Consider the following 27,715-nt stretch of genomic DNA (forward strand, 5'->3'; position numbering starts at 1 on the left):
AGACATATTTCAGCACCCCTTCATAGGACTGACTTTAACAAGGTATATTTGCAAGATCTCACAATAACCCTCACAAGACATCTCATCAATGCTTTCATCTGTCATCACCATCAAATAACATGGATACAATCTAAAGAAGAAATCTGGCACATTATTTGAAGGCTCCCTTTCCAAGCACCACTTGTGTATTAATCCTTATAAATATTGGAATAGGTATTCCATTTATTACATAGTGTCTGCAATAATATTATACCCTTGAGAAGGAAGAGGAAAGAGAAAAAATATAAAAAGTTTTATTTCTATGAGACATGTCTGCAACAACATATGAAAACAATACTTAAAGATGGAGCCCCATTCCATCTTCAGTCAGGACAGCTTACTTAAAAGCTTTCTTTGCTGAGCTTCATGCTGGCAGGTCTTCAATCTCTCCAGATCTAATGGAAATCCACAACTAATGGATGCAAATAATTTAAAATATGTTAATTACTATTACAGTCTGATATCTCCACCTGATGCTTGTTACATTAAAGGTCACTAATGCCTAAATCTTGCGATTTGTCAACATAATTGTGGGTACACTACAACGCCTTTTAACCCTCTGTACAATTCCATTCACACCATTGCTTAACAACAGAGGCACTTATATTGCCCAATATGTTACCCAACAATTCAAATGTACTAAAGATACAAATGTGTGAATAAACATACACACACAAAAATTTGGTCAAGTGGATCCCAAAATTTGGTGAATAGATGTACTATAAGATCTGCAAATATTTCATTCAGTATACATCCCAAATACTGCAACATCTTGTCATTACAAATGATGTAATGACAAGACCAACCAAGATGAGACGTCTACATCTTCAGAACTTGCAGTTTCTTATAACCACAGTGAGAGAGAGAGAGAGAGAGAGAGAGAGAGAGAGAGAGAGAGAGAGAGAGAGAGAGAGAGAGAGAGAGAGAGAGAGAGAGAGAGAGAGAGAGAGAGAGAGAGAGAGAGAGAGAGAAATTTCCAGGATGCAATAGGACCACTTCAAAATTATCATTATTATTTGTTTCGAAAAGTTTTGTTTGAATTTTGATATTTTGAGTTTGTTGAAGAAATACTGCAGTAACCACATTAATGTGTGCCAAGTGAAGTCAACTCCTATGCTAATCATGAGCTGACCATGAATAGAAGCAAAGCAACCAAATGCTCATTTTACAAGATGAACTTTCTCAAGCTTTTACTTCTGTCATCCTCACACACAATGATCTAGTATTCCTAAGGATCTGCAAGTCAACACTATATAATAAATAAATAATCTTCTTAAATCTTAAAATCATAATCACACTATATAACAATGGCACTAAAAATAGTCTTCTTTCTAAATATTTATATGCTAAATTGAGTGTTATCATACAATAAATTTAATGAGGCAATTATATTTCACTCACTCCAACTTTTTCATGTGTCAAGCAGCACATCTTCATCAGAACAATATCTACATACACTGATGATGATGATGAGGATGATGATGATGTGATCTCCCTTATGTCAGTACCTCATCATTTCTAAAACTTTGCATCCCAAAATGTCATCCATGAGAAAACCAGAATCACACCACTCATTGATAACTCACAATCCAATGGTTAGTGGGGCATCCTTTGTTACACCTTTCACTTTGAAGATGGATCATTTGTTTGGGGATGTTGCATCAGGACTGCATTTAAATGGCCACTTTCCTGACTGGGTTGTGTGCATGCCTCTATGCACAACTCGGGTACTACATGTTTAGTTAATCAGGGTCGCTTTGAAAGGCCCTACTGAGAGAACTTGGAGAACCTTTCACAGTGCCCACACTTGCTTAGGTGACTGCACTCTGGCAATGTATGTTATGAATTGTCCATCTTTACATAAAACTATGACGTTTTGATATATTCTTTTTTTGACTTTCTCTCTAGCAGAAAAGATCACAGATGATTATATGCCATCATTTCCTCTTGCATTCCAGCATAAATTGCTTTAATGTCAAGAGAAAAGGGCATATATATATATATATATATTTCTCAGTCTGAGGTGAATTCTGAGAGTTGTACAAATAAATGCTGCTCTGCCTGGGCTCTTCTTATCATCCAACTCTTGCATGTGAAGCTTTGTCCAGATGGAACTCCAGGACTTAAACTACTGAGAAAAGAAAATGTTTTGCTTAGGAGAAAGCAATTCAAAACAAAAAGAAAATTCACAAATCTGTCACTTTGAACCCCAAAAGTAAATGCAATACTTAAATACATCACAGCCAATCTGTTCAGATTTTAATGCACAACTTGAAGCAAAATGCAATTCATACAATAAATCAACATAAATAATAAAAATGAATGAGCCATATAATCTAAGGAATAAGAATGTCGTGTCTCAAATGCCAACTATTTTGGTGTGTGTGTGTGTGTGTGTGTGTGTGTGTGTGTGTGTGTGTGTGTGTGTGTGTGTGTGTGTGTGTGTGTGTGTGTGTGTGTGTGTGTGTGTAATTCACTGTTTGATCTGCTGCAGTCTCTGACGAGACAGCCAGACGTTACCCTACGGAACGAGCTCAGAGCTCATTATTTCCGATCTTGGGATAGGTCTGAGACCAGGCACACACCACACACCGGGACAACAAGGTCACAACTCCTCGATTTACATCCCGTACCTACTCACTGCTAGGTGAACAGGGCTACACGTGAAAGGAGACATACCCAAATATCTCCACCCGGCCGGGGAATCGAACCCCGGTCATCTGGCTCGTGAAGCCAGCGCTCTAACCACTGAGCTACCGTGTGTGTGTGTGTGTGTGTGTGTGTGTGTGTGTGTGTGTGTGTGTGTGTGTGTGTGTTTGATCTGCTGCAGTCTCTGACAAGAAAGCCAGACGTTACCCTACGAAGCGAGCTAAGAGCTCATTATTTCCGATCTTTGGATAGGCCTGAGACCAAGCACATACCACACACCAGGACAACAAGGTCACAACTCCTCGATTTACATCCCGTACCTACTCACTGCTAGGTGAACAGGGCTACGTGAAAGGAGACACACCCAAATATCTCCCCGGCCGGGGAATCGAACCCCGGTCCTCTGGCTTGTGAAGCCAGCGCTCTAACCACTGAGCTACCGTGTGTGTGTGTGTGTGTGTGTGTGTGTGTGTGTGTGTGTGTGTGTGTGTGTGTGTGTGTGTGTGTGTGTGTGATCAAATCACACTGCCACTTTCCTTGGAAGAGTATTAGTGAGGGTTATCATCATCTCTTCCCCTCCATTATTTCAAAGTGTTGGTTTCAGTGGTATCTCATCTATCACTAAAGCTGGGCTCTGAGCAAACCTTTGTTAAAAAGCCAACTCCAATTTATTCTCCTCTTCATCCTCTGATTTATCAACCCTTCCATTAATATTCTTCCTAACGATATTTTCCGAGTCATTGCTGGCTTTAATCCTCATTTGATTTATAGACCTGATGGGATCACTCCTGTAACTAAGCTTCTGTACCTCCCAAGCTCTTCCACTTGTCTATCAACATATATCAACCTTTCCTTCCTGCTTTAAGTCTGCCTAAATTCAGCCTGTTCCTGAAAAGGGTGGCCACTTACTGTTCAAACTACTGAACAACTGTTCTCAATTTCCTGGCTTCAAAGATTTTGTAACTTATTCTCAATAAGGTATTTAAAAATCTATCAGGTCATAACTTTACATCTGACTGTCAATAAAACTTCCATTGTGACCATTCTACCAGCAATGTTCTAGTGTTCCTTACTGTAGAAAGTTTAGCAACTTTTATTATTGTCTTTAATAACCAAACTATTCTTTTGTACCTACTATCCTTCATCCTGCAGCTTCATTTCAAGTTTCTTTTATGACTTTTTGATACAATGACTGGTTCTTTCAGCATGTACTTTCCTTCCATTGTGTTGCATTTGTCAGAGCCCCTCTTTTGTGTGTGTGTGTGTGTGTGTGTGTGTGTGTGTGTGTGTGTGTGTGTGTGTGTGTGTGTGTGTGTGTGTGTGTGTGTGTGTGTGTGTAATTCACCTCGGTCACCTGCTGGTCACCCAGCCAGTCTTCCCCATTACGGAGCGAGCTCAGAGCTCACAGACCGATCTTCGGGTAGGACTGAGACCACAACACACACTCCACACACCAGGAAAGCGAGGCCACAACCCCTTGAGTTACATCCCGTACCTATTTACTGCTAAGTGAACAGGGGCCACACATTAAGAGGTTTGCCCATTTACCTCACCGCTTTCCGGGACTCGAACCTCTTGATTGAGAGTTGAGCGTGCTAACCATTACACTACGTGTGTGTGTGTGTGTGTGTGTGTGTGTGTGTGTGTGTGTGTGTGTGTGTGTGTGTGTGTGTGTGTGTGTGTGTGTGTGTGTGCATATATGTAATTGCAATGAGAAGGAATGTCTTAGCAATACCCACCATCAATTAGTAACAATATGTGCTATGCCATCATCAGCAGTTGTACGAGTCGTAGGTATACATCACTCGCCCGTTATTGGCCATTTTGTCCAGAATGCCAGAGACAAATTCAGCTACATCCATGGGATCAGCCTTGGAACGCACCACAAATGTATGCTCAAGAAGTTGCTTGTACTTGGGGCGAGAACTCTCGTCCTTGATGAGGCTGGCAAAGAGAAGTACAATTTTGTTCAATACACATAAAAGATTGATTACAAGTTTTATGGTGTCTTTTCTGGATACTTTAATAAGCTTCTTAAAGACTGCACATAACAAATCAGTATCAATTCAGTTTCCTCTTATCATTAACATGAAATTCTACTACTCATATATTTCTATTAATGTCTATTATAAGTATCACATTCTTTAACCTTTTATATCATCTTTCAGTTTACTCACTTTTTTAATACCAATCATTTACATAAATCTGAAAATAATAAATTATAGGCTTTGCTACTTCAAAAGTTCTTTTTGAAAGATAAAACAAGTGTTTACTTACCACGTATTAACAAAAGACACAAATTCTTCTGAAAACGTGTTTCCGTTTTCATTGGGTGAGAGACGCGGTGGCTCCCCCTGCACCACCTGGGTCAGCTGCTCAAACACTGAGTTCCACTTTGGGTAGGGGAAGCTGCCAGTAGCCAGCTCCATGAGGGTGATGCCCAGTGACCACACATCAGACCGCACGTCATACCCTCGGGCCCGAGCAGGGTCTATGCGCTCAGGCTGCAAGAATTTCAGTCTTTTCTATAGATAGATCAGAAGTCAGGCATTCTATAGATACCCTGCAAGGATCCATCCCTGAGGAACACTACCATTAAGAGCCATGGGAAGAATAGCAATCATATACCTTTACAGTAACAGAACAATCACAAGTCAATAGGAAGCTTTAAGGGAAGATTAAGTCAAATATATGGATGGGGATGATTGGTGGAACTAGGTAGGTATGGTCATACAGGGACTGCCAACAGGGACTGCCACATGTAGGCCTGACAGCCTCTACCAGCTTCCCTCATTTTCTTATGTTCCTAACTTTTCAAGCTTTAACGTAATAACTAATACTTCATAAATCAGATTTAAAAAAAATTTTCATCTTATCCATTTGAGTGTATACAAAACTTTCCCTGATGGTTTTCAATACAGTCTGCTGTTAGATAAAAAAGTGAATACTGTCTCATAAACTAAGTCCAAGTTAATACTGACTGCCATGTAGGGTCGACAGCCAGCATCTCGGGTCTTGGCAATAGAATCCACCAGCTGGCCAGAGATGCCAAAGTCACACAGCTTTATGTTGCCTCGCTTATCCAGTAAAATGTTGGAAGGCTTCACATCTCGATGAATTATTTTCAGCTTTTCCTTGAGGTAATTTAATGCTGTGAGAGTCTGAAATTCACCAATAACACAACTTTGTAACAAATGGATCAACTTATTTGATATTCACAAGTGTTATACATGTGGAAACAACACATTAAGTATTAATGGAGGTGCCAGTGATGCAACTACATTTATTCTAGCAATCACAATGTATACATTGAAATGCTGAAGCCTACACATGTATGTATTCAGAGATCAACCCTAAGGTATCCATTAAAAATAGACATCATTACAAAGAAGCACCTCTTTCTCTTTAACAACACAAACTGCCAAGCATCTACTCACAGCAACAGTGATTTTTCCCAACATGTTTTCTGGAAGTCTCTCATGCATCCGTTCATATATAAACTTGTAGAATTTGTCCAGAGAGGTGTCCATGAGCTCCATGCATATCCAACAATCACCCTGAGGAAAAGTTACACATCCACTAGAAAAAAATCTAACATTACATTAAAACCAATCACTACTTACAACAGATAAATGACCATTAACATGGCTTTCATAAGCTCCACCTCCATCTAAAAAGGACTAAACTTCCTCTCAGAAAGCAGCAAAATTAGAAGAAACATTAGCTGCAAACAATGTGCTTGACTGGGCTCATGCACTATTATTCCTTGTATGTATCCATCTCTACTGTCCTCTCTTTCTCATTCTAGAAAAATACCCAACAGGAGTGGCTAAAGTAAAAGTAAATAGCTCCTGAATGATACAGGTATGCTATCATAGGAATTTGTTCAAGGACTATCATAACTTATCAACTGAGGGAAACCCACAATCCAATATATTCCGTAATGTAGATTATCAGACTGCGAAAAAAAGAAGTGCACAGTACGCTGCTCCAGGTCATGTACCACATCTTGACTAACTAAAACACGTTTTTTAACCAAAGCATAATATTATAATACTAATATGTAAAAGACAATTTTGAGTAACACACACACACAATTTAGACTGTACTGCATGATCTAAAAAAAAAAAAAAAAAAAAAAAAAAAAAAAAAAAAAAAAAAAAAAGCCACACTTACTGAAACATGGAGTAAGTTGACGTGATGTTTCTACGACATAAGACAACTGCCTGGCCTAGGCATTGTATGTCATCCTACCACATAATTCCATCCGACAGCTAAACAAAGTCTCAAAATAACTTATACTCTCACCTCAAGCAGTAATTAAAGAAACTAATGTTACACCCTGTAAAATTAGTTGCTGAGAGTGTGCTAAATTAATAATACTACCAGGCAGCAGAAGAATGCAGGCTGGTGTAGTGAGTGGCATGCATGCATGTAAGTATGTGAGGCATGGTTGGCTATGCTGCACACACAATTGAGATAGGTAGCAACCTAAGAAAAATAAAATCTGTATATATTTTCCTTTTGGTGCCAATCTGTGAATGAACAAATCTATGAATGTTGAGTCTGAATGTGAATGTTGTGTAATTTGTCTTGGCTTGTCTTTTTTTTAAAGCCTTGGTATGTGTGAATGCAAATATCCATCAAAATAGCCTTTCTTCCTTACTCCTAACTAGTCTTTTCCATTACCTCTATCAAACTCAGTAAAGAATCTGTCATAGAGTTTCCCAAGCACAGGCTCACACTTCACACTCCTCTCTCTAAACATATACTATTAATTTCTTCTTTAATAACTGGTGTACATTCAACAAGATAAAAAAATGCACATAAAATTTTGTCTTGATTTACAAAACAAAAAATATGAATAAACAATCATTCTTGTAAACACTGCTAGACAGGTACAGAGGAGACCCATAAGTTCAAGTGTCATTTTAACACTAATAGTACTGATGAGGTATATCATATGAAGCATTTCATCCAGTGTACTGCTTTGTATGTAGCATGGTAACATGTAAATCAATGGACAATGATAATATTACTGTTCACATTTCATTTCTTACCTCTTTAAATATGGCACCATAAAATTGTACAATACAGGGGCAGTCATTACTGCGCATCACCACCTCCAGGTCCATCAGCAGCTGCTTCTGTTCTCTCTCATCAACAGTTGAGCGGATTCTCTGAGGCAGAAAAGGTTTCAAGTATTAAAGGAGTATATGGAAACCACTGAATGCATTTACTGGCTTTAATATATTTTCAATTAATAACACACGAGAGAGAGAGAGAGAGAGAGAGAGAGAGAGAGAGAGAGAGAGAGAGAGAGAGAGAGAGAGAGAGAGAGAGAGAGAGAGAGAGAGCAACAAGAGTTTTGTACAATCACTGTAGATCAATACTACAATAACAACAGTTGGATTTAGTAAGACTCGTTCTTTTCCCCAGCAGCATAAGCAACTTTGGTGTCACCTTAACGGCCATGATGGTGTTGCTCTTCCGATGGACCATTTTGTTGACAGTGCCGAAGCCACCGCGGCCAATCTCACCCAGGTCACGAAGATCATCCGCAGTAAATTCAACTTGCTATAGGCAAGATAAATTTGATAAATCATTACAGTGAGAATATGAATAATGCATATGAGAATATAACTGCTTGCAAACCTTAGTTAAAACTAAATACTACTGACTTTCCCCAAAGTATCTAAGAATCAATTTCCAAAGACTCAACACAACAAAGTGCTCTAACTCACCAATTCAGGAGAAATTTTGAGCTTGCCTGAAGACTGGATACTTTGGTACATTCCCCGGGTAATTCTGTCCCTGCAAAGAACACGCACAAAATTCCATACAACATAAGTCTTATGGAGAGAGGAAAAAAAAAAATCATTAAATTATAATGAAAAACAATAAAATCAAATTTAAGATTTCAATCCCATACAAACCAAAGATCCCTTTTTTATTCATCACTCAGAGATAACACAAAGAAAAAACATTACAAAAGTAAACTCAAATTCACAAGTAACAGTATTATAAATGTCATTAAGTTGAAATACCCATATCCAACCAGTTGAGGTGAAGCAAGTATAAAAATAATAAAAATATTAATGTACCTTTAGAGGGAACAATGTATCATTGAATCTATAAAATGGATAGGTTTGCAACCTTTATGAAAATTAACTTATTCAATATAAAAATCTCTGAATGTGGCAGCCATTTTCCTAACTGTCAAAGGGATAGGCAGTGTGGCAGTTTCCACTTAGTGTATATATATATATATATATATATATATATATATATATATATATATATATATATATATATATATATATATATATATGCTTTAATCTTTCCTTGCACACTCTAATTACCCACAACCTCCTCATTTCCCTCTCTAAGTATGCCTGTATGATAGTACTCTCATAACTTCCTTTTCCTTCCTAATTAATTTCTAAGCAGATCTTTTTATCATAACAGAAGTGACAGCCATATTTGCTGAGCATCTACTAAAACAAAAGTCTTATACAAATAGTAATTCCATTACTTACCACTTCTAAATAATTCTAATAACACAAAACATGCAATGCATCAGCACCAAACACTGTCACTACTATGTATAATAATGCACTAAGTGGTTGCTGGTACTAATGTACTTGCCTTACTTTCTTCCCTTCATGATTCAGCAACAATATCAGAAAATTCATGCCAATAAACACAAATACACTGAAATATGCCACACAAGCACTGTACTATAACCATGTATGTGTGCACTAGCATATACATATATACATATGTGTGTGTGTGTGTGTGTGTGTGTGTATTTACCTAGTTGTAGTTTTACAGGGCATAGGCTTTACACTTGTGTGGCCCCGTCTCCATATCTACACTTATCCAGTGTGTGTGTGTGTGTGTGTGTGTGTGTGTGTGTGTGTGTGTGTGTGTGTGTGTGTGTGTGTGTGTGTGTGTGTGTGTGTGTGTGTGTGTGTGTGTGTGATCTAAAGAACTTTCGAAACTAAATATGGTTTGGCCACAATCCTATCTAATACAAAGCAATGAATACTATGCTGTTCTACCATTGTAAAGCATTCTTATTTCTAGTACTCAGAACAACAATTTCATTCTCAAATCTGCTCCCTTTACTTCCAACAGATGAGCAAAACATCTCACCATCCAGCATCCTCCTCTATGTGTATCTCTTCACAATTCATTCATTCTTATTTGGAAGACATGCCACATATGATTTATATATATATATATATATATATATATATATATATATATATATATATATATATATATATATATATATATATATATATATATATATATATATATATATATATATATATATATATATATATATATATATATATATATATATATATATATATATATATATATATATATATATATATATATATTTTCACCACCATGTACATAATTTATTTACTGCTGAAATTACTAACAATTTCCTTGCCTCTATAGTGATATATAAATACTGAGTTCAATTCACATGCAAGAGGGAGAAATTGATACTGCAACAATGGGTGAATTCCAGTCATGTAACAGACTGTGCAAAAGCTAGGTAATTAATTTACTTCAAAATAAAGTACCTCACTCCACGACTCACCTTGATGCTGTAGGAACTGGGGCGATGCTCTCTGAACTTGGGAAGAGAAAAGCAAAACAATGCAGTTGTAGGACTAAATTCCAAATTTGTCAATGTAAAATGAACACTACAGAAAAACACATGAAATTTTTTTTTTAAACTACTGTTAGTAAAATTCCATATAATAGGGAAAACCATGCAGTTTAACAACTTCCAGATCTTTAGTAACATCTATATATGAAGTAAATTGGTTAAAAGCACTTATGCACTTCAAAAAGATAGTGATTCACCATAATACTATTAAGCATTATACAACAAAGGCATTATATGATTTAATAACAATCGTTGTTATTCAGTCTGTCAATAACTAGGACATTCATACAATATCTCTCTCTCTCTCTCTCTCTCTCTCTCTCTCTGTCTGTCTGTTTGTCTGTCTGTCTATCTGTCTGCCTGTCTGTCTGTCTCTAAGTAAAAGCATGTATAGTACAGTCTCAAATACTGCTCATAAATGAAAATCCCCCCCCATATAAATAGTGTGTGCATGAGAGAGAGAGAGAGAGAGAGAGAGAGAGAGAGAGAGAGAGAGAGAGAGAGAGAGAGAGAGAGAGAGAGAGAGAGAGAGAGAGAGAGAGAGAGAGAGAGACTTGATCCCCTGGAAAGCTAACCCAATCCTAAAGAATAGTTTTGCTATAAAAATTTTCTTAAAATAACATTAACTTCAGAGCTTCAACAGCTACCATGTAAAATATTTCTTAAACAAAATCATCACGAGTTATAACACCATCATGCAAATAATAGTAACTCCCAGGTAAGGCAGTCACTCAAAACCCACATGCACTAACAACATTGCTTGTGATTAGCACCACACGGGAAAACAAAACATTTTCCTTGCCTTTGCTGGAGTGTGATATTAGGAATGCAATGTAACACCTGAGTAGGATTCATAGGATACTGGTGCATGTTGGGTAAGTCTATCTACCTCAAGCTGCACATTGACTGCACCACCACTTTAAACCCGTCTACATTTTCAGTACCTTGCAACTTGTTAAACAGGAGAGTCAAGAGAAGAAAGTAATGTTTTCATTGGTATGGTCTGTGATTCATCAATCCTACTCATTCAGTTATGACCAATTCATTTACATCTTTTCTTTTTTTATATTCAAGCTACTTGATATGTAAACATGTACAATACAGTAACACTGAATTTGTAACTTTCCTTTGTTTCCTGCATAAATTATTTTTCTTCACGAAATACATTCACTTTCCTAAAGAGCTGTCATATAATACACAACTTTCTTATATGTATGTACACAGACACAGACAAACACACACACACAGAAGGAATATGAACAGAGGGTGGTGGAAAACTGTGATAGTGACCCAAAAATGTTTTACAAATTCATAAATGGAAAACTAAATATAAGGGAGGCAATAGAAAAGGTAAAAAATGGGGAAGAAGTATATAAGGATGCTGGAGATATAGCTGAAATTTTGAACCACAATTTTTGCAAAGTGTTTACAAAGGAGGAGCATTTTATGGGAGGAAGGCCTACGGAAATAAAGCAAATGCAGGACATCATGGTTACTAAGGAAGATGTAAGGATAATTATAAGCAATCTGGATATTAATAAATCAATGGGGCCTGATGGCATATCTGGGAGGTTGCTAAATGAATATAAGGATCAATTGTTGAACCCCATATTTGATATTGTGGAAACCTCCATACGAACAGGATTAGTCTCGAAAGAGTGGAAAAGAGCTGACATTGTGCCTATATATAAGAATGGTAGTAGAATGGAACCGCTAAATTATAGACCAGTATCGTTGACTAGTATATTGTGCAAGAAGTAATTAAAGCTAAGTAGAGTGAGTATCTAGAAAGTGAAAACATTCTGAGTGAAAGACAGTTTGGTTTCAGAAAAGGAAGATCGTGCATATCCAATTTATTATGTTTTTATTCAAGAGTGACTGACATAATACAACATAGAGAGGGATGGGTGGATGCTATCTACCTGGACTTGAGAAAGGCCTTTGATAAAGTACCACACAATAGACTGATATGGAAACTAAAGAAGATTGGAGGAGTAAATGATAAACTAGCAAAATGAATGGAAAATTACTTAATGGGAAGAGAAATGAGAACAGTGGTGAGAGGAAGGAAGTCCGAGTGGAAGAAGGTAACCAGTGGAGTTCCACAAGGGTCAGTGCTGGGTCCCATCATGTTTTTGATTTATGTTAATGATATGCCAGTAGGAATTGACAGTTACATGAACATGTTTGCGGACGATACTAAAATTATGAGGAGAGTAAAGAATGTGGAAGATTGTAACAAGTTACAGGAAGATCTTGATAAAATATATGAGTGGAGTAAGGAGTGGCAGATGGAATTTAATATAGACAAGACCCATGTTATGAAAATGGGGAGAAGTAGATACAGACCAAACAGGGATTACAGGCTGGGTAATGAGAAAATTAAAGAGACCAATGAGGAGAAACACATTAACAAGATTTTTGGAAAACATATAACATGCTTCAAAATATTGTCCTTGCATTCCACTACCTAGATGAAGGAATGATGAAGAAGATATTATGTACCTTAATAAGACCCCAGTTAGAATATGCAGCATGTGTCTGGTCACCGTATATAAAGAAAAATGTGAAGAAGGTGGAAAGGGTACAGAGGCTGGCAACAAGGATGGTACCAGGACTCAGGGAGTTAGACTATGAGGAAAGACTGAGGAAGCTGGGGCTGACCACATTAGAAGAGAGAAGAACAAGAGGAGACATGATAACTTTATCAACTCTCTGGACAGAGAGTTGATAAAGGTGACCACAAGTAATCATCTCCGAGGACATGGAAAAAAGCTAATAAAAGACATCTGTCTAAATGACGTGAGAAAATACAGTTTCCCGCATCGTAGCATTGATAAGTGGAATAAACTGAGCAGTGATGTCGTTGAAGCGGTGTGTGTCAATCAGATGAAAGAGAGATATGACAGGAATGGACAAGGAGACAGGTCACAGAAAGCTTAGCTCGAGCCCTGTAATACACAAATAGGTAAATACAAATAGGCACACACGCACACACACACACACATACTGTACAGCATGAGCTGGTCCAGAAAAATTTCACTGCATTGGCAATCCCAAAATGAATCATGACAACCCTGCAAAAACTGTGTTAGTATCTAAAGCCACACTGTTAATACACACTACATGTCTGGACATCTGCCTCAAATTTCATCTCAAGTCCTCTAACAAAAATTGGGCTGTGGAGTTTGAGGCATCACTCAGTATCTAGTGTCACACCCGTTAGTACAGTTTAAACCACACATGTTGGCTATATGTTACAAAACAATAATGAAGTTACAAAATTTTCATAATGATGTTTTGAACACTCTTTTCTTCACCTCTTGTGGCTGCGGTCCCTGAGAGATTCGTGGCGGTGGTGCTGGCCATGGTGGTGTGGAGGTGGAAGATGCAGCACCAAGTGCTTTTTTTTTTGTTCACGTACATTCTGTGGAATTCTCACTGGAGGAGGCGGTGAGGGTGAAGATGTGTGAGTGGCTCTAGTTTTAACTGGAAGAGGTGGCCCACGAAGGGCACCCACATCAGTGTCCACAGGCTGGCCTGCCATGGCAACACGGCCTGCCCGCATGCCACCAGGGGAGGATTTACTACGTCCTTCCCTCTTGCTGCTGGTATTGCTGATAGTGATTCTAGGTGGTACTGGGGGAGGTGATGCTCTTGGATGCCTTGAAATATTAGCAAAATTTTGGAATTACAGTACCCAAACAATGGTAAAGCTTACCATTGCTACACTTCACTGTTTTTTTTTCAAAACTGAGGGAACAATTATGGAAATATATAAAGAAAGAGTAAAAATTTGAGTAGCATTGATTTGGTTAATTTGAGGATGTTACAGTTATGATTACATCATGAAGTATCCCAGATTCAAAAGGTACAAATAAAAGAGAACATTGTAAATAGTAACTGCTCTTCTCATCTTTGGATATGTTCATGCCATACAGCAACTAAGTGAAGACTATGAGACTTTTCTTTTATGCATAATACATATTTTCCTTTCCCTCACATTTGTACATCTCAATTTTTACACCTTACATTTCTCCACTTTATGAGTTTTCATTTTTTTTTTTTTTTGTGTGTGCACATATGTATAGTGGCAGGAGAGTGAAGACTGACCAAAATTCACTCGTGCCTTGGACTTACCCAACGAATTCATTAAGGGGAGACCCATGTCTACCCTGGGTGCATTTCACCTCAGTTAAGTTCCTCAAGACCAATTCATCCCACCCGGATATATTTTTCCAGCATTTCCATGATGCTCCAAAAAGGAGTATTACACATGCATATACACATTATGTTCATAATCATGCATGCTTATTCTTATAAACATATATAAGTAGTATTTTTTTTTTTTTTTTTCATGCCTACAGTCATTCTAGTTTTCTCACAGTAACTTTCTTCCTTATGCCAGTTTTCCACAAATCTATCTACTGTCTCATATCATTTCACCAACAATATACTATCACCAGTATGCTAAATATCCACTCATCACATTATCACAACTCATTCACTTCTTCACATTATTCATTTATTCATTATTTCTTTTCATGGAAAATATTTGTTTGTGATTCATAATTTCCTTAACATTATATTTTCAGTCCTTTTACACTTTTAGCTTCCCCAGTCTTCAGATCTCCTTGAGACACTCACTTCCTCTCTCTTTAATGGTCTCCATTCATTCTACACACCAGTATCACTTGAGTACTCCTGTTATGTTGTCCCTGGCAAGCTCCATCCGCTTCCACACATCACAGTAACTATTATATCTCATTCAGGCATCCAATGTTCATCAGTATTTGATATCCAGTAGTTTCACTCACACTAGTAAAAACATTGGACAACTTCACTAAGTCTTGTTCACCAGCATACAACAACATTTGCACCAAGAATAGTTCACACTTGCAAACCCTACACCATCATTTACGTACTACTCCACTAAGACTAACACAAAGGTGTTCCTCCTATCAACACTTAAATGCTTAGTGACCTTACACAGCTACCATAAGTTACTACAAACATATTGAATATCTTAGCGATCAGTAAAAATTTATCTACATTTGTTCTGCTGCCAGCTTTCAATTGTGCCTGATATTGGTTGTGGTCTTGGACACAAACCTGTACCCAAGTACACAGAAGCACCATAAAGTTTATACATTCTACAGAAATATTTTGGCAATATAACTTTGCCTTTTTATTCACAGCTATAGTTCCTTCCTTTGTATGAAGCAAAAGAAATTTAATAAATTAAATAATGAACAAAATAAATGAAGAATTTTTGTCCAAGTCTGTCACAAATGAAAACAATTTTTCATTGACATGAAGTAACTATTATGAATTGAAACTACAATATTTTGTCTATAAGATGGCCAAACACTGGTTTGACTTGAACCACATCACACTGGTACTGACATTACTTCACTGTAAGTTTCCTCTGTTATCTGCAAGACTAGATGTAAGCTACCACACCCACTTATAATTTGTACTGTGACAAGCAAGTTTTCTGAATGTAAATACTATACAACTCAGTAAAGACAAAAAAAAAAAAAAAAAAAAAAACCACACATTTCCCTTCAAAACACTTTAGAAGCCAACCCGCTTAACCTCAGCCCCTGGATATAGACGTACAGTATATACTTCTTTGGCTCCTGCGCTTCACAACAAACAATATACAAGCATGAGCTCCTCCTACACAAGTACTCTCTACTGCTTCAATGAATGCATTTCCAAATCTGGATTCAGTTCAAGTATATATATGTATATATTTGGATTGATGTACAAATTTTTGCATAATTGTATCCATGCTTGGAGTTTTTAAAAATTTATGGTACTTTGTATTTACACCCAGAGTACTGGATAAATACCAACTATATCTGAGTACAAGTAACACCATTGTCTTTGAACAATGATGATACAAACACTTTACATGGACTCTAGTGAGCATTGTGAAAACATTATTGAGTAAATATATTGAGTGTTAAGAGACTGTAGTGTAATAAAAGATTAAAAAGTAGTCTCATTTCTTAACTGAGTACTCATTAATGTGTGCACAGTATATGAAAATGATCATACATACTTTTAAGCATTACAAATTTATAACAAGAACTTTTGTTTATCATATAAAGTAGTGATGTATCGGAGGTCAAATTTCGTGGCTCCGCGGAGGCGGAGGTCAGTTTCTCAAAAAATGCGGATGCGGATGTAGTTGCGGAGGTTATGGAATAGTTTTTTGCGGAGGCGGAGGTTGTTGCCTACACCTCCGCGGAGGCGGAACAGATTTTTTTTTTACCCATTTACAGTACCGGTACTGCGTCGACAATAAACTCCTGTTACTCCTTTCCCTCACTCAAATTTGGGTACAATAGGAGATAGTAATCAAGTTTTGGCAGTGTCAATGTAAAATCTTAATATTCCCGGTGAATTATTCATGGATAACTATAGTAGAGTACGTACGTACGTACTATAGTTACAGGACTGTAATTGTGACTGCAGCAATCGGCTGAAGGCTAGGCTTTTTCTTTTTCATAGACTGTAGAGTACATAGGCCTTCCTCTGTCATTGCTCCACTTTCTAGTGTTTTATTTAGCATACTACTTAATTATTTCTGGCACTGATAATTTTATTTATCAATTTCCTTGCTCTTAGTATGAGAGCCATCCCAGACTTTAATGGTTTGAAAATACTCATCAACTTTCCTGTGTCTAATATCAGACTTTAGTTTCTGTAGAGGAGTTTTATCACTATTTTTTTTCACAGCATCATTCTTCTCTTCTTCTAGTAACTCGTCATGTTGTTCTGTGTGTTTAGCCATTAAATGACCTCTAAGATTAGAGGTTCCACGTCCTTTGCGTGAGTAGCTTTGTTTACACAAAAGACACTGAGCACTGTCACTAGATTCCTTCAAGAAGAATCGCCAAACGGCACTACTGCTGCGTGAAGCCATGATTGCTGCAAGAGATTGACGGGTAACACGTAGGCAACACCATCAGAGTTCAGCAGTAACTTTGGGGTCACTGGGCCCTGGGGTGGCACTGGCGGCAGATAGCGAGACGTGTCAGACGTCTCAGACGATGTCAAAAGTGTTTTATCCTTCAGGTATAATCAGGATCTAATGCTAAATCTTTAAAATAAAAAAAAAATGAATTCATAATGGATAGAAATATTCAACTTAGTATCTATAACTTAATTCGGATGCAGCAACCAATGAAAAGAGGAATCATACGTCTGGCAGTGTGCGAGATTAGCTGTGGGTGGGGTGCATGAGATGAGAGCCGTATACGCGTATGTTTCACGTTCAGACGCGGTCAGAGAGGCCATATGTGCGTACTGCGTACTACAGTTGCATGTTACTGTTACGCCGTAATGAAACAAACATCTTACTATATTTTGGGGTGCAACTGTGTGCCGAAAAATACAGGTACCGGTAAACATCCGCGCCTCCGCAGTTTTAAATTGCGGAGGCGGAGGTCTCATTTTCTGAAAATGCGGAGGCGGAGGTCTCATTATCTGAAAATGCGGAGGCGGAGGCGGAGGTTAATAAAACGCGGAGGATCCGCGGAGGCGGAGGCGGATATCCGATACATCACTAATATAAAGTACTTGTACTTAATACAACATGTATCTGGACTTGAGTTTTCCTTAGGAAAACAGCAAAATGAAAAAAAAAAAAAAAAAAAAAAAAAAAAACCCTCATTCATAACTTGCAATTAGGTGCCTGTGCTTAGATACAACCCTGCTCCAAACACCATCACACTATCATAAACATTTACTACCAGTTTCTCAGAGAGAGAGAGAGAGAGAGAGAGAGAGAGAGAGAGAGAGAGAGAGAGAGAGAGAGAGAGAGAGGAAAATCTTTGAATTGTCATCTTATTCTAAAAGAAAAAAGAAGAGAAGCCCCAATGGCTGATTTAACATGTATTGATTTCATATTCAAATGTTGAGTGGATGTAGAATATAGAAAAGTCAAGGAAAAATACTGACAGGCACGAAGGAAAGAAGACTAAAGTCCACACTGTACGAATGACTGTCTCTTATGATTATAGGTACACAAACAGTATTTGTCAAAATTTCAATAAAATCTAATATATATTAGTAATCATCAATTAGTAAGAGAATGCTGCTTATAGTTATATGGTAAGAAGTTAACATCTTTGTTATCAAACCTAAGTTATCTGTTGACTCCCTCCATGAAGTAACAACTTACTAACTATGCAATTATTTCAACTAAGCATTTCATGAACATCTCTATAAAACATTGCATATTAGAATATTGCAATAAACTAAACAAAAAGAAATAAAATAAAGGTTAAGTAGATATTGCAACCTAAAACATTATTTTAGAAACAAAAAATTATGCATGTATATCTTCCCAAAAATAACAAAAGGCAATATGTATAATAAATAATCAATTATAGAAACAAAGACTAAGCAACCCATTAGCCCAGTGCCTTGCATTAAAAGGGTGGATCAGACATTAAGATGTGCTTACATTTGAGTGGTGGGATAGCCTGAGGCTGGAAACTCTACACTGTTTGGTGGACGGTCATTGTTGGATCTTGGGTGACCAGGGAAGGCCAGTCGTAGGTTGCTCCGCCGACCTGAAACAGTACAAAGTATTTGTGTTCATAATTACTCACGGTAAAAGTCTATAAAACACACACACACACACACACACACACACACACACACACACACACACACACACACACAAACAAACAAACAAACACACACACACACACACACACACACACTTATTGCAAGGTGTGCTAGGGCAAGGGAGAAAAGAGATGGAGCATGGAAAAGGTGGAGGAGAAATAGAAATCCAGAAAATAAGGAAAACTTCAAAACTGCGAGAAATGAATATGCTAAGGTGAGGAAGGAAGAGGAAAGGAACTATGAAAAGGACATTGTCAAAAAATGTAAGAAGCAACTGAAATTGTTGTACAGATTCATAAATGGAAAAATAAGGCAAAAAAAAAAACAATAGAAAGGTTAAAAGGAAAGAACGGGATGGTGGAAGACCCAAAAAGTATGGCAGAACTGTTAAATAGTAAATTTCAGGTCTTTACTAAGGAATCCAAATTTGAAAGACCACAGGGTAATAGAGAGACTGTCTATATGAAAGAGATTAAAGTAACCAAGGTTGAAATAAGAGTTGATGATGGAATTAGATGAAGAGAAGGCAATGGGACCGGATGAAGTCTCAGGAAGAATATTAAAAGAATGTAGGGAAGAACTAGCAAGTCCTATATACAACATCATAAAATGCTCAATAGAAAATGGAACAGTACCAGTAGAATGGAAAAGAGCTGAGCTGGTTCCCATATATAAGAAAGGAAGGAAGAACCTTTAAATTACAGACCGGTATCACTAACCAGTGTAATATGCAAGATGTGTGAAAGAGTAATAAAGAAACAATGGATCGAGTTTCTTGAAGACAACAAATTATTATCAAATAGCCAATTTGGTTTTAAAAAAGGTCGGTCGTGTGTAACAAATTTACTGAGTTTCTACTCTAGAATAATTGATAGAGTACAAGAGAGAGAGGGATGGATTGACTGTATTTATTTGGATTTAAAAAAGGCGTTTGATAAAGTGCTACATGAAAGATTACTGTGTAAGTTAGAGGAGAAGGGTGGCTTAAAAGAAAGCAGATTGAGATGGATGGAAAATTATTTGAGGGAGAGAGAAATAAGGATGGTAGTTAAAGATATGAAGTCCAAGTGGAGAGCAGTAGAAAGCAGAGTGCCACAGGGGTCAGTATTGGCACCAATACTTTTTCTCATATATATATATAAATGACATGCCAGAGGGAGTGAACAGCAGAGATGTACTGATACCAAAATTCTGGCCGATTCCGATACCGATACCACCTAATTGGGCTGATACCGATACTACTACTTATAGTGATTATTGCACTGGACACCAGGATGAGTTGGTGGACGGCGAGCATTATCAGATGGGAGGCTTTGTTTTTTGGGGGATGCTGTAAGTCCTTCTGAGAACGTTTGTGAAATAGGAGCAATTCTAGAAGCTTTTTGAAGCCATTTGCTAAGGTAAATTACTCAGTAATTGGAATGAATATCTTCTCAGTCTTCTGATTCTTGTCACTTATTTTAAATTCTTACTTCTTCTTACTCCTTTAGCGACCATTTGGTCTTGTGCATTTTCATTATTAATTTTATTGACGATATTTTGGCGATCAAAAATATTTTTAAAATAATTAAAATTGTAAAACAGACACAAAATATTACCAAAAGAAACTCATTTTGTTGTGTATGTTTCTCTTTAATTAAATCTGACATCCTTTGATATTAATTCATTAGACATTAGTAGACCAATTCAGAAAAATTAGCTTTCACCTAATCTTTTCAATTAAATAAAAAAAAAGTTTAGTTTATTCTAAATTTCTAGTGTATTGCTATGATCTTAAATAATTAATATGCAACAAATTATACACAATGCACATGATTACAAAACAGAATCGTTACTTTCTTAGTTATGGAATTTTTACATCCTTAGGTTAACAAAAGTAACTCAAAAATTAAACTTGCATTAAAATTAATATACATATATAATTCGAGCTTCCACCTATTCCAGTATGATATCTTGGAAAAAGGCTAGCACTAGCACTGTTAATTATAAATCAAATAAGAATATGCTGTTATTTACAATAATGCAAAATGCCTAACTAACTAACTATATATATATATATATATATATATATATATATATATATATATATATATATATATATATATATATATATATATATATACCAAATCATTTTGTTGGATTCTCAATATCTGAAGTTTGACATTCTTAGATTATAGTTCAAAAACATAAGCTTTTCACCTGTGTGAACTTTGTATGGGTGGAGGAGCAGTGTCTGACTGAGAGACAGTGAGAATGCATGGTGACTCATGACCGACCATGTGACAGGATGCCAGAGTTCAGCCTATACGCGTTTCATACACATCCAATTTAGAGGTTGTGGCTTATTACCACAGAAAACAGTATTCTATGACATACGGTAATCACCACGGAAACTTAATACACCGTATTATATTAATTTGGTAACATCAATATCTTATATCAAATATATCACTAAGTAGTAAATTCCTTTTAGGTATCGGAAGTATCGGCATAAAATAAGCTGATACTGATACCGATACCGATACCCAAAAATGGGCTGATACCGCCAATTCCGATACCGATGCATCGGTACATCTCTAGTGAACAGCTACATAAATCTATTTGCGGACGATGCGAAACTGTGCAGAGTTATAAAGCAAAAAGAGGATTGTGAAATACTGCAGGAAGACCTAAATAAAATCTGGAAATGGAGTAAAAAGTGGGATATGGAATTCAATGTGGACAAAAGCCATGTCATGGAAATGGGAAAGAGTGAAAGACGACCAGCAGGAATCTATAAGATGGGAAATGGAGTAGAATTAGAGAAAGTAAAAAAGAAAAAAAACTTGGGAGTCACGATGGAAGAAAACAATAAACCAGTAAGCCATATTGATAGAATTTTCAGAGACATATAATTTGCTGAGGAATATTGGATAAGCATTTCACTACATGGACAAAGAAATAATGAAGAAATTGATAAGTACTATAATAAGACACAGATTGGAATATGAAGGAGTTGTGTGGACCCCCCATAAAAAGAAACACATAAGGAAGTTGGAGAGACTACAAAAAATGGCTACAAGAACGATTCCAGAATTTGAAGGGATGACATATGAGGAGAGACTAAAGGCTATGGATCTACCAACCCTAGAACAGAGAAGGGAGAGAGGGGATCTGATACAAGTTAATAAATTGATAAACGGAATGGATCAAGTGGATAATGAGAAACTGATCCTGAGAGAAGAATATGACATTCAAAGCACAAGACCGCATAGTAAAAAACTGAGGAAGGGAAGATGTCTGAGAGATGTTAAAAAATATAGTTTCCTGCAAAGATGTGTTGAGACTTGGAACAGTTTGAGTGAGGAAGTGGTGTCAGCAAAGAGTGTGCATAGGTTTAAAGAAAAATTGGATAAGTGTAGATATGGAGGCGGGGCCACACGAGCATAAAGCCCAGGCCCTGTAAAACTACAACTAGGTAAATACACACACACACACACACACACATATACAAGTGTTTTGGGGAAGATGTGTGAAATAATTATCAAAGAAAATGGGTTAAATTTCTAGATAAAGAGCAAGTCATATCGAAACAGACAATTTGGGTTCAGGACAGAGCGGTCATATGTATCAAGCTTATTAAGCTTCTACTCGAGTTATTGTAGGACTTGAAAACAGAGATGGATGGATAGACACAGTATACCTGGATATTAAAAAGGCTTATGATAAAGTCCTTCATGGAAGACTACACGTAACCCTCCGTTATCGTGCAAAATTGGTGCCTAAAAAACCACGCGATAGCAGAAAACGCGATAACAGAAGTGAAAGATAAATAGGAAATAAATAAATTGGTGCCTCAAGCCCAAAATTTTCCTGTTACTCTAAATTAACTATGATTAATATTGGTGTAGCTTTTTAACATTTGACAATTTGAAATGAATGGCATGGTTAATAATATATGGGAATATATTATTAACCATCATCATGATCATCATCTTTCTCCCCCCCCCACCTCTTCCTCCTCCTTTTCCTCCTCCCCCCATTTAAACATTCATCTTCTACTACTACTACTATGGGTGTGCGATAACGACTTTACAGATGCGCTAAAACTGAATTTTGCAAATTTTCATAAGTGCGCGATAACGCCTAAACGCAACAACGGAAGGGCACGATAACGGAGGGTTAGGTGTACGTACTTTAGAAACTAGAGGACATAGGAGGACTGCGAAGAACTTTTCTAGAATGGACAAGAGATTATTTGAACTTGAAGGATAGGGAAATGAGAACTGTGATCAGAGATACATACTCAACTTGGGGTAAAGTAACTGACGGAGTGCCACAAGGGTCAGTGTTAGCCCCCATTATGTTTCAGATTTATGTAAACGACATTCACATTGGGATAAACAGTTTTTATAAATTTATTCGCTGATGATGTAAAGCTGCTAAGAGTTATCAAAACCAGAGAGGACTGTCTGCTGTTGCAGGAAGATACAAACAAGATCTATGAGTGGAGCAGGAAGTAGAAATTGGAGTTTAATGCCAAGAAATGTTACATAATGGAACTAGGAAAGAGTAAGAGAAGACTGGTATGAAACTATCTGATGGGAAAGGAACAAATAATGAAGACTAAAGAGGAAAAAAATCTGGGAGTGATCATACAGGAAAATCTGAGCCCCGAAAAACACATAAGCAAGATATTTGGATTATCATATAAAATGCTGACTAATATAAGAGTGGCATTTCATTACATGGATAAAGACATGATGAAAAAAATCATCACAAGCATGATACATCCAAGGCTGGAATATGCAGCAGTGGTATGGTCTCCAAGCTCTAAAAAGGATATAAGAAAATTGGATAGGATACAGAAGATTGCTACAAAGATGGTGCCAGAATTAAAGAACCTCACATATGAAGAACGACTGAAGGAAATGGGACTGCCAACCTTACTAAATAAAAGAGAACGTGGGGACCTAATAACAATGTATATGATAGTAAATGATATTGAAATGATAGACAGAGGACCTGGTGCTGTTGATAGAAGAAGATGGAAAGACAAGAGGACATGAAAAAAAAGATCAGCATGAGGCAGTGTGTGAAGGATATTGGAAAATACAGTTTTCCACACAGAACAGTGGAAAAATGGAATGCATTGGATAATGAAGTTGTTACAGCACATAATGTGCATAATTTTAAGGAAAAAGTAGATAAATGGAGATATGGAGACAGGACACTATGAGCTCCGTTCAAACCCTGTACAATACAACTAGAGAGAGAGAGAGAGAGAGAGAGAGAGAGAGAGAGAGAGAGAGAGAGAGAGAGAGAGAGAGAGAGAGAGAGAGAGAGAGAGAGAGAGAGTAAAAGTCTTTTAATCTGACAAGCAGGAGACCTGGAATGCAATGGATTATCAGGATGTACCCCTGAGAATGCTATACCCCAGCAATAAAGTAGTAACTAAATAATAAAAAGAAGACTCCATATGATATGGGTAGTTTTACAACACAAATGCTTCTCCTTGTACATCAGCTGCATCTTGATTTACTGATTGTTTTTCACCAGCAACATTAATGGCCTGCACACCATATGCATGTTTATTATTATCCTTTCCAAAGCCTGGGTCTTTCAGTCCTCAGGACCAGCAATGAGGGGTGCATTCCAAACCCATGGCTTACATTGGAGAAATAATAAGGCCAATCTCCTATAGATGCCATTTTAGCATGCTCCAGCTGATTGGCTGTCCCAAGTGAGAGGAAGGGCAGGATGCCAGGAGATAGTGTCCCATGGAATACACACTTGGTAATCATCCCTACATGTATTCTAGATGAATGCTGGACTGCTTCACCAAGGTAACTGCTAAACAGTGCGCTGATGGTTCTGAGACTAGTATTCTCCAGCCGTGCTCTACTGATGCCCTGTGGAACCAGTTCCAATGGTTCTGCCAGCTCTTGAATACTAGTCTCTAAACTGCCAGTATATCTGATAATTGCCAAGTAGTGCGCTGGCCGTTCTGAGATTCTGATATTCAACAGCCACACTCCAATGATTTGTGCAGAACTGGTTTGGATGGTTCAGCCAGTGCAGGGAACCAATTCCTTAAAAATCTGAGTTATCAGTTCCTGCCCGCCACTACTGCAATGAATGGAGGTGGGGCACTGTCGGCAACAGCGTCTACTTTGCCTCTCACTGCTAGGCCTGTGCTTCTGGTACTTGGTTTGAATTTGTGTAGAAACCTAATTTTGGCCAAGATCATCAGTTGCGGAAAGCAGTCGTCGCCCATCCAACCCCACCCTAAATGGTAAAATGCAGCCATTAAACAAAAATGATGATTTAATTTTTTTCTATCATTATCTTTTTTTCACCCCACCTTAAAAACTTGGACTATTGGGAAATTTTAATTATTGGTGTTCAAGTTGATGAATTTCTACTGTATATCTTTCCTTCTTTACCATGTAACATCCTTTTTCCCATCAAAGTGGGATTGGACATGCAATGACTTTCCTACGCAATCTTTGAATTATAATTTCCATGCAGGTGATTAGAGCTGTCATTTTAATGATGTACTACAATAATGAATATCATTTACATCTGCCAATACACATGTCAATTATTTATGACCAATCACTTTCCACATATATGGCAGCCACAGCACTCAGTTGGCTCACCACAGGCATACCTAAATGTGCACAACACCAGAATCTTAATGTGCAATTCCATTAGCAAGACAACTTAACAATTAGTGGCTCCAGTACCCCTTGTAAATAAGGAAAAGATCAACCAACCACACCACTGACCTTAAGGTCAACATTTAGTTAAGATCAGCTTAGGTTAGATTGCTGTCCCTAGAGGGTGACTCCTGGACACATGGTACTTCTTGTGGGTTTGAAATCTTAGCTCTAGTTGTTTGTTGGTATACAAGTGAATTTCAAGAAATTTAGTTTCATCCTTAAACTTTATCATAAATGTCAAAATCTGGCTTCTCCAACCGTCATACCTCCAGTTTTCCAACCAAATCTCTAGCTTGATGGACAGAGAAAAATAGAGAAAGAAAAAAAAATGTATTGTGTTAGACAGTAATTTAACCTGATTCTGCAATGAATGATAAAACCTATACAAAGTACTCTAAACACTGAGATGTACACAAGCCAGCCAGATGTGTTGTGTATAAACAATAAGGACAAGGAACCTAGCTACGAAGTGATAGAAGTCTGCAGTAACTTGAAGAAATGACTATCAACCACACCATTCTTGCCTTTACACACACATCACGACTTAACCTGAACCAAAAATGAATCTACCATGATCCTACCCTAATCAAACATTAATTGGTCTAGCTTGAGTCCGTATTTACCCGATGGCAACCAAATTTGAACGCCTACAAAGATGAGACGGCCTTGAAACGTTTACAACTTCCCTAAAAACGACATTTCTACAGCATGACAAATCAGTCCCTTGGCAAAGACTGCACCGCGACACGCCCACCACCCGGACCACCACGCCCACGCCCACCCCTCAGCCTCCACCACTCCCTTCCGCTGCCTCAAACAAATCTTTACCTGACGTGGTCGCGGACATGTTTAGCGAGGGAGGCCTTGTGTTCTGGCCCGCCTGCTGCTGCTGCTGCTGTTCGGCCATCACGCCCCGCACACAACACACAACAAGGCTCTCTCACTTCCCCAAGCCTGTTCCCATTTCCTCCGTCTTCCTACACGAGAGCACCACCGATAACACTAACAATAAACAGGGCGGCGGTTCATCTTCCTCCTCCTCGGTTGTCAATAGCCAGTCACATGCGGCTGGCGGGAGAACGTCACCCACACCCTGATTGGTCGGTATCTCCTGCCAGCCTCCCTGTGATTGGCCAGCTAACCTTGTCCTGCCAGCGGTGCGTTCCTTCCTTCAACGTTACAAAACCTGCACCCCAGACCGCCCCGCTCATTGGTCGTGACGTCACATGTCTCCCCCATCTCGAGGTTAACACTGGTGGGGGACACACACCCAGGCATTGTTCGTATAAATCAACACACTTACAAATAGATATGCATTCTGTAGATAACTTAATGAGGATTTCCTAATAAGTTCGAACTTACGAAATCTTTCCGGAATGTTTTATATGCTTTTACGGTAACTTTGTATTCATATTAGCCATCTCTCTCTCTCTCTCTCTCTCTCTCATTTGATCGAAGCGCACGTGTTTTTGTTATTGTTTTAGGTTCACACGTAAACTGGAACAGTAAAAACAAACTTAAAAACCCATGTAATATAAACTCATGCCTTTTTGGTGCAGGAATAGTGTAAATTTGCCGCTAGAAACTCGTGCGTCACTTCGACTAGCTGTGGATAAACGTTTTTAGATGGAGAAATCTTTGTTAATCTGACGCTATCTCAAACCGTAAAAGACATCCTTAAAAGTCATGTGTCACTTCAGCCAGAGCCTTTTATGGGTGAAAATATTGTTAATCTGTCTCTGCACCTTTTTACTAAAAAAAAAACTTTTGATGTACAAGTGGATATATTGAGTTACAATGATGATAACTTATAATTTAGTTTGACACGTTGTTATATTTCATCTTGTTGTAGTGTATAGCTTGCCTGCTTCCTACGACTTATTCTTTTAAGAGGGAGACTTCAAGACATTTGTCCTTGTCTTTTGGCTAATTTTTTACCAATTTTTTAGGGAACTTGCAGTTCAAGTGGGCTTTTTTTTTC

At 37.6% G+C, this 27,715-nt stretch overlaps 1 protein-coding gene across 7 annotated transcripts; it reads right to left on the reverse strand.

Annotated features, from left to right (window-relative positions):
* Positions 1-280: 280 nt before the first annotated feature.
* Positions 281-26,853, reverse strand: LOC123513830 (dual specificity mitogen-activated protein kinase kinase 4-like). 7 transcript variants are annotated; one of them, XM_045271214.1, is made up of 12 exons: positions 26,563-26,853; positions 18,864-18,972; positions 13,702-14,046; positions 10,310-10,345; positions 8,433-8,502; positions 8,152-8,265; positions 7,749-7,868; positions 6,126-6,245; positions 5,670-5,849; positions 4,966-5,192; positions 4,428-4,632; positions 281-2,167 (listed from the first exon to the last, which is right to left on the reverse strand). In XM_045271214.1, the coding sequence occupies exons 1-11, from the start codon at positions 26,639-26,641 to the stop codon at positions 4,461-4,463; spliced, it is 1,572 nt and encodes a 523-aa protein (XP_045127149.1). In that variant the 5' UTR covers positions 26,642-26,853; the 3' UTR covers positions 281-2,167; positions 4,428-4,460. The 7 variants fall into 7 exon arrangements, with proteins under 7 accessions (XP_045127149.1, XP_045127148.1, XP_045127150.1 ...); XM_045271213.1 differs by having other exon boundaries at positions 281-2,170; XM_045271215.1 differs by lacking the exon at positions 10,310-10,345 and having other exon boundaries at positions 281-2,170.
* Positions 26,854-27,715: the final 862 nt, after the last annotated feature.

The sequence above is a fragment of the Portunus trituberculatus genome, chromosome 37 (assembly GCF_017591435.1).
Source record: "Portunus trituberculatus isolate SZX2019 chromosome 37, ASM1759143v1, whole genome shotgun sequence".
NCBI classification, from domain to species: Eukaryota; Metazoa; Arthropoda; class Malacostraca; order Decapoda; family Portunidae; genus Portunus; species Portunus trituberculatus.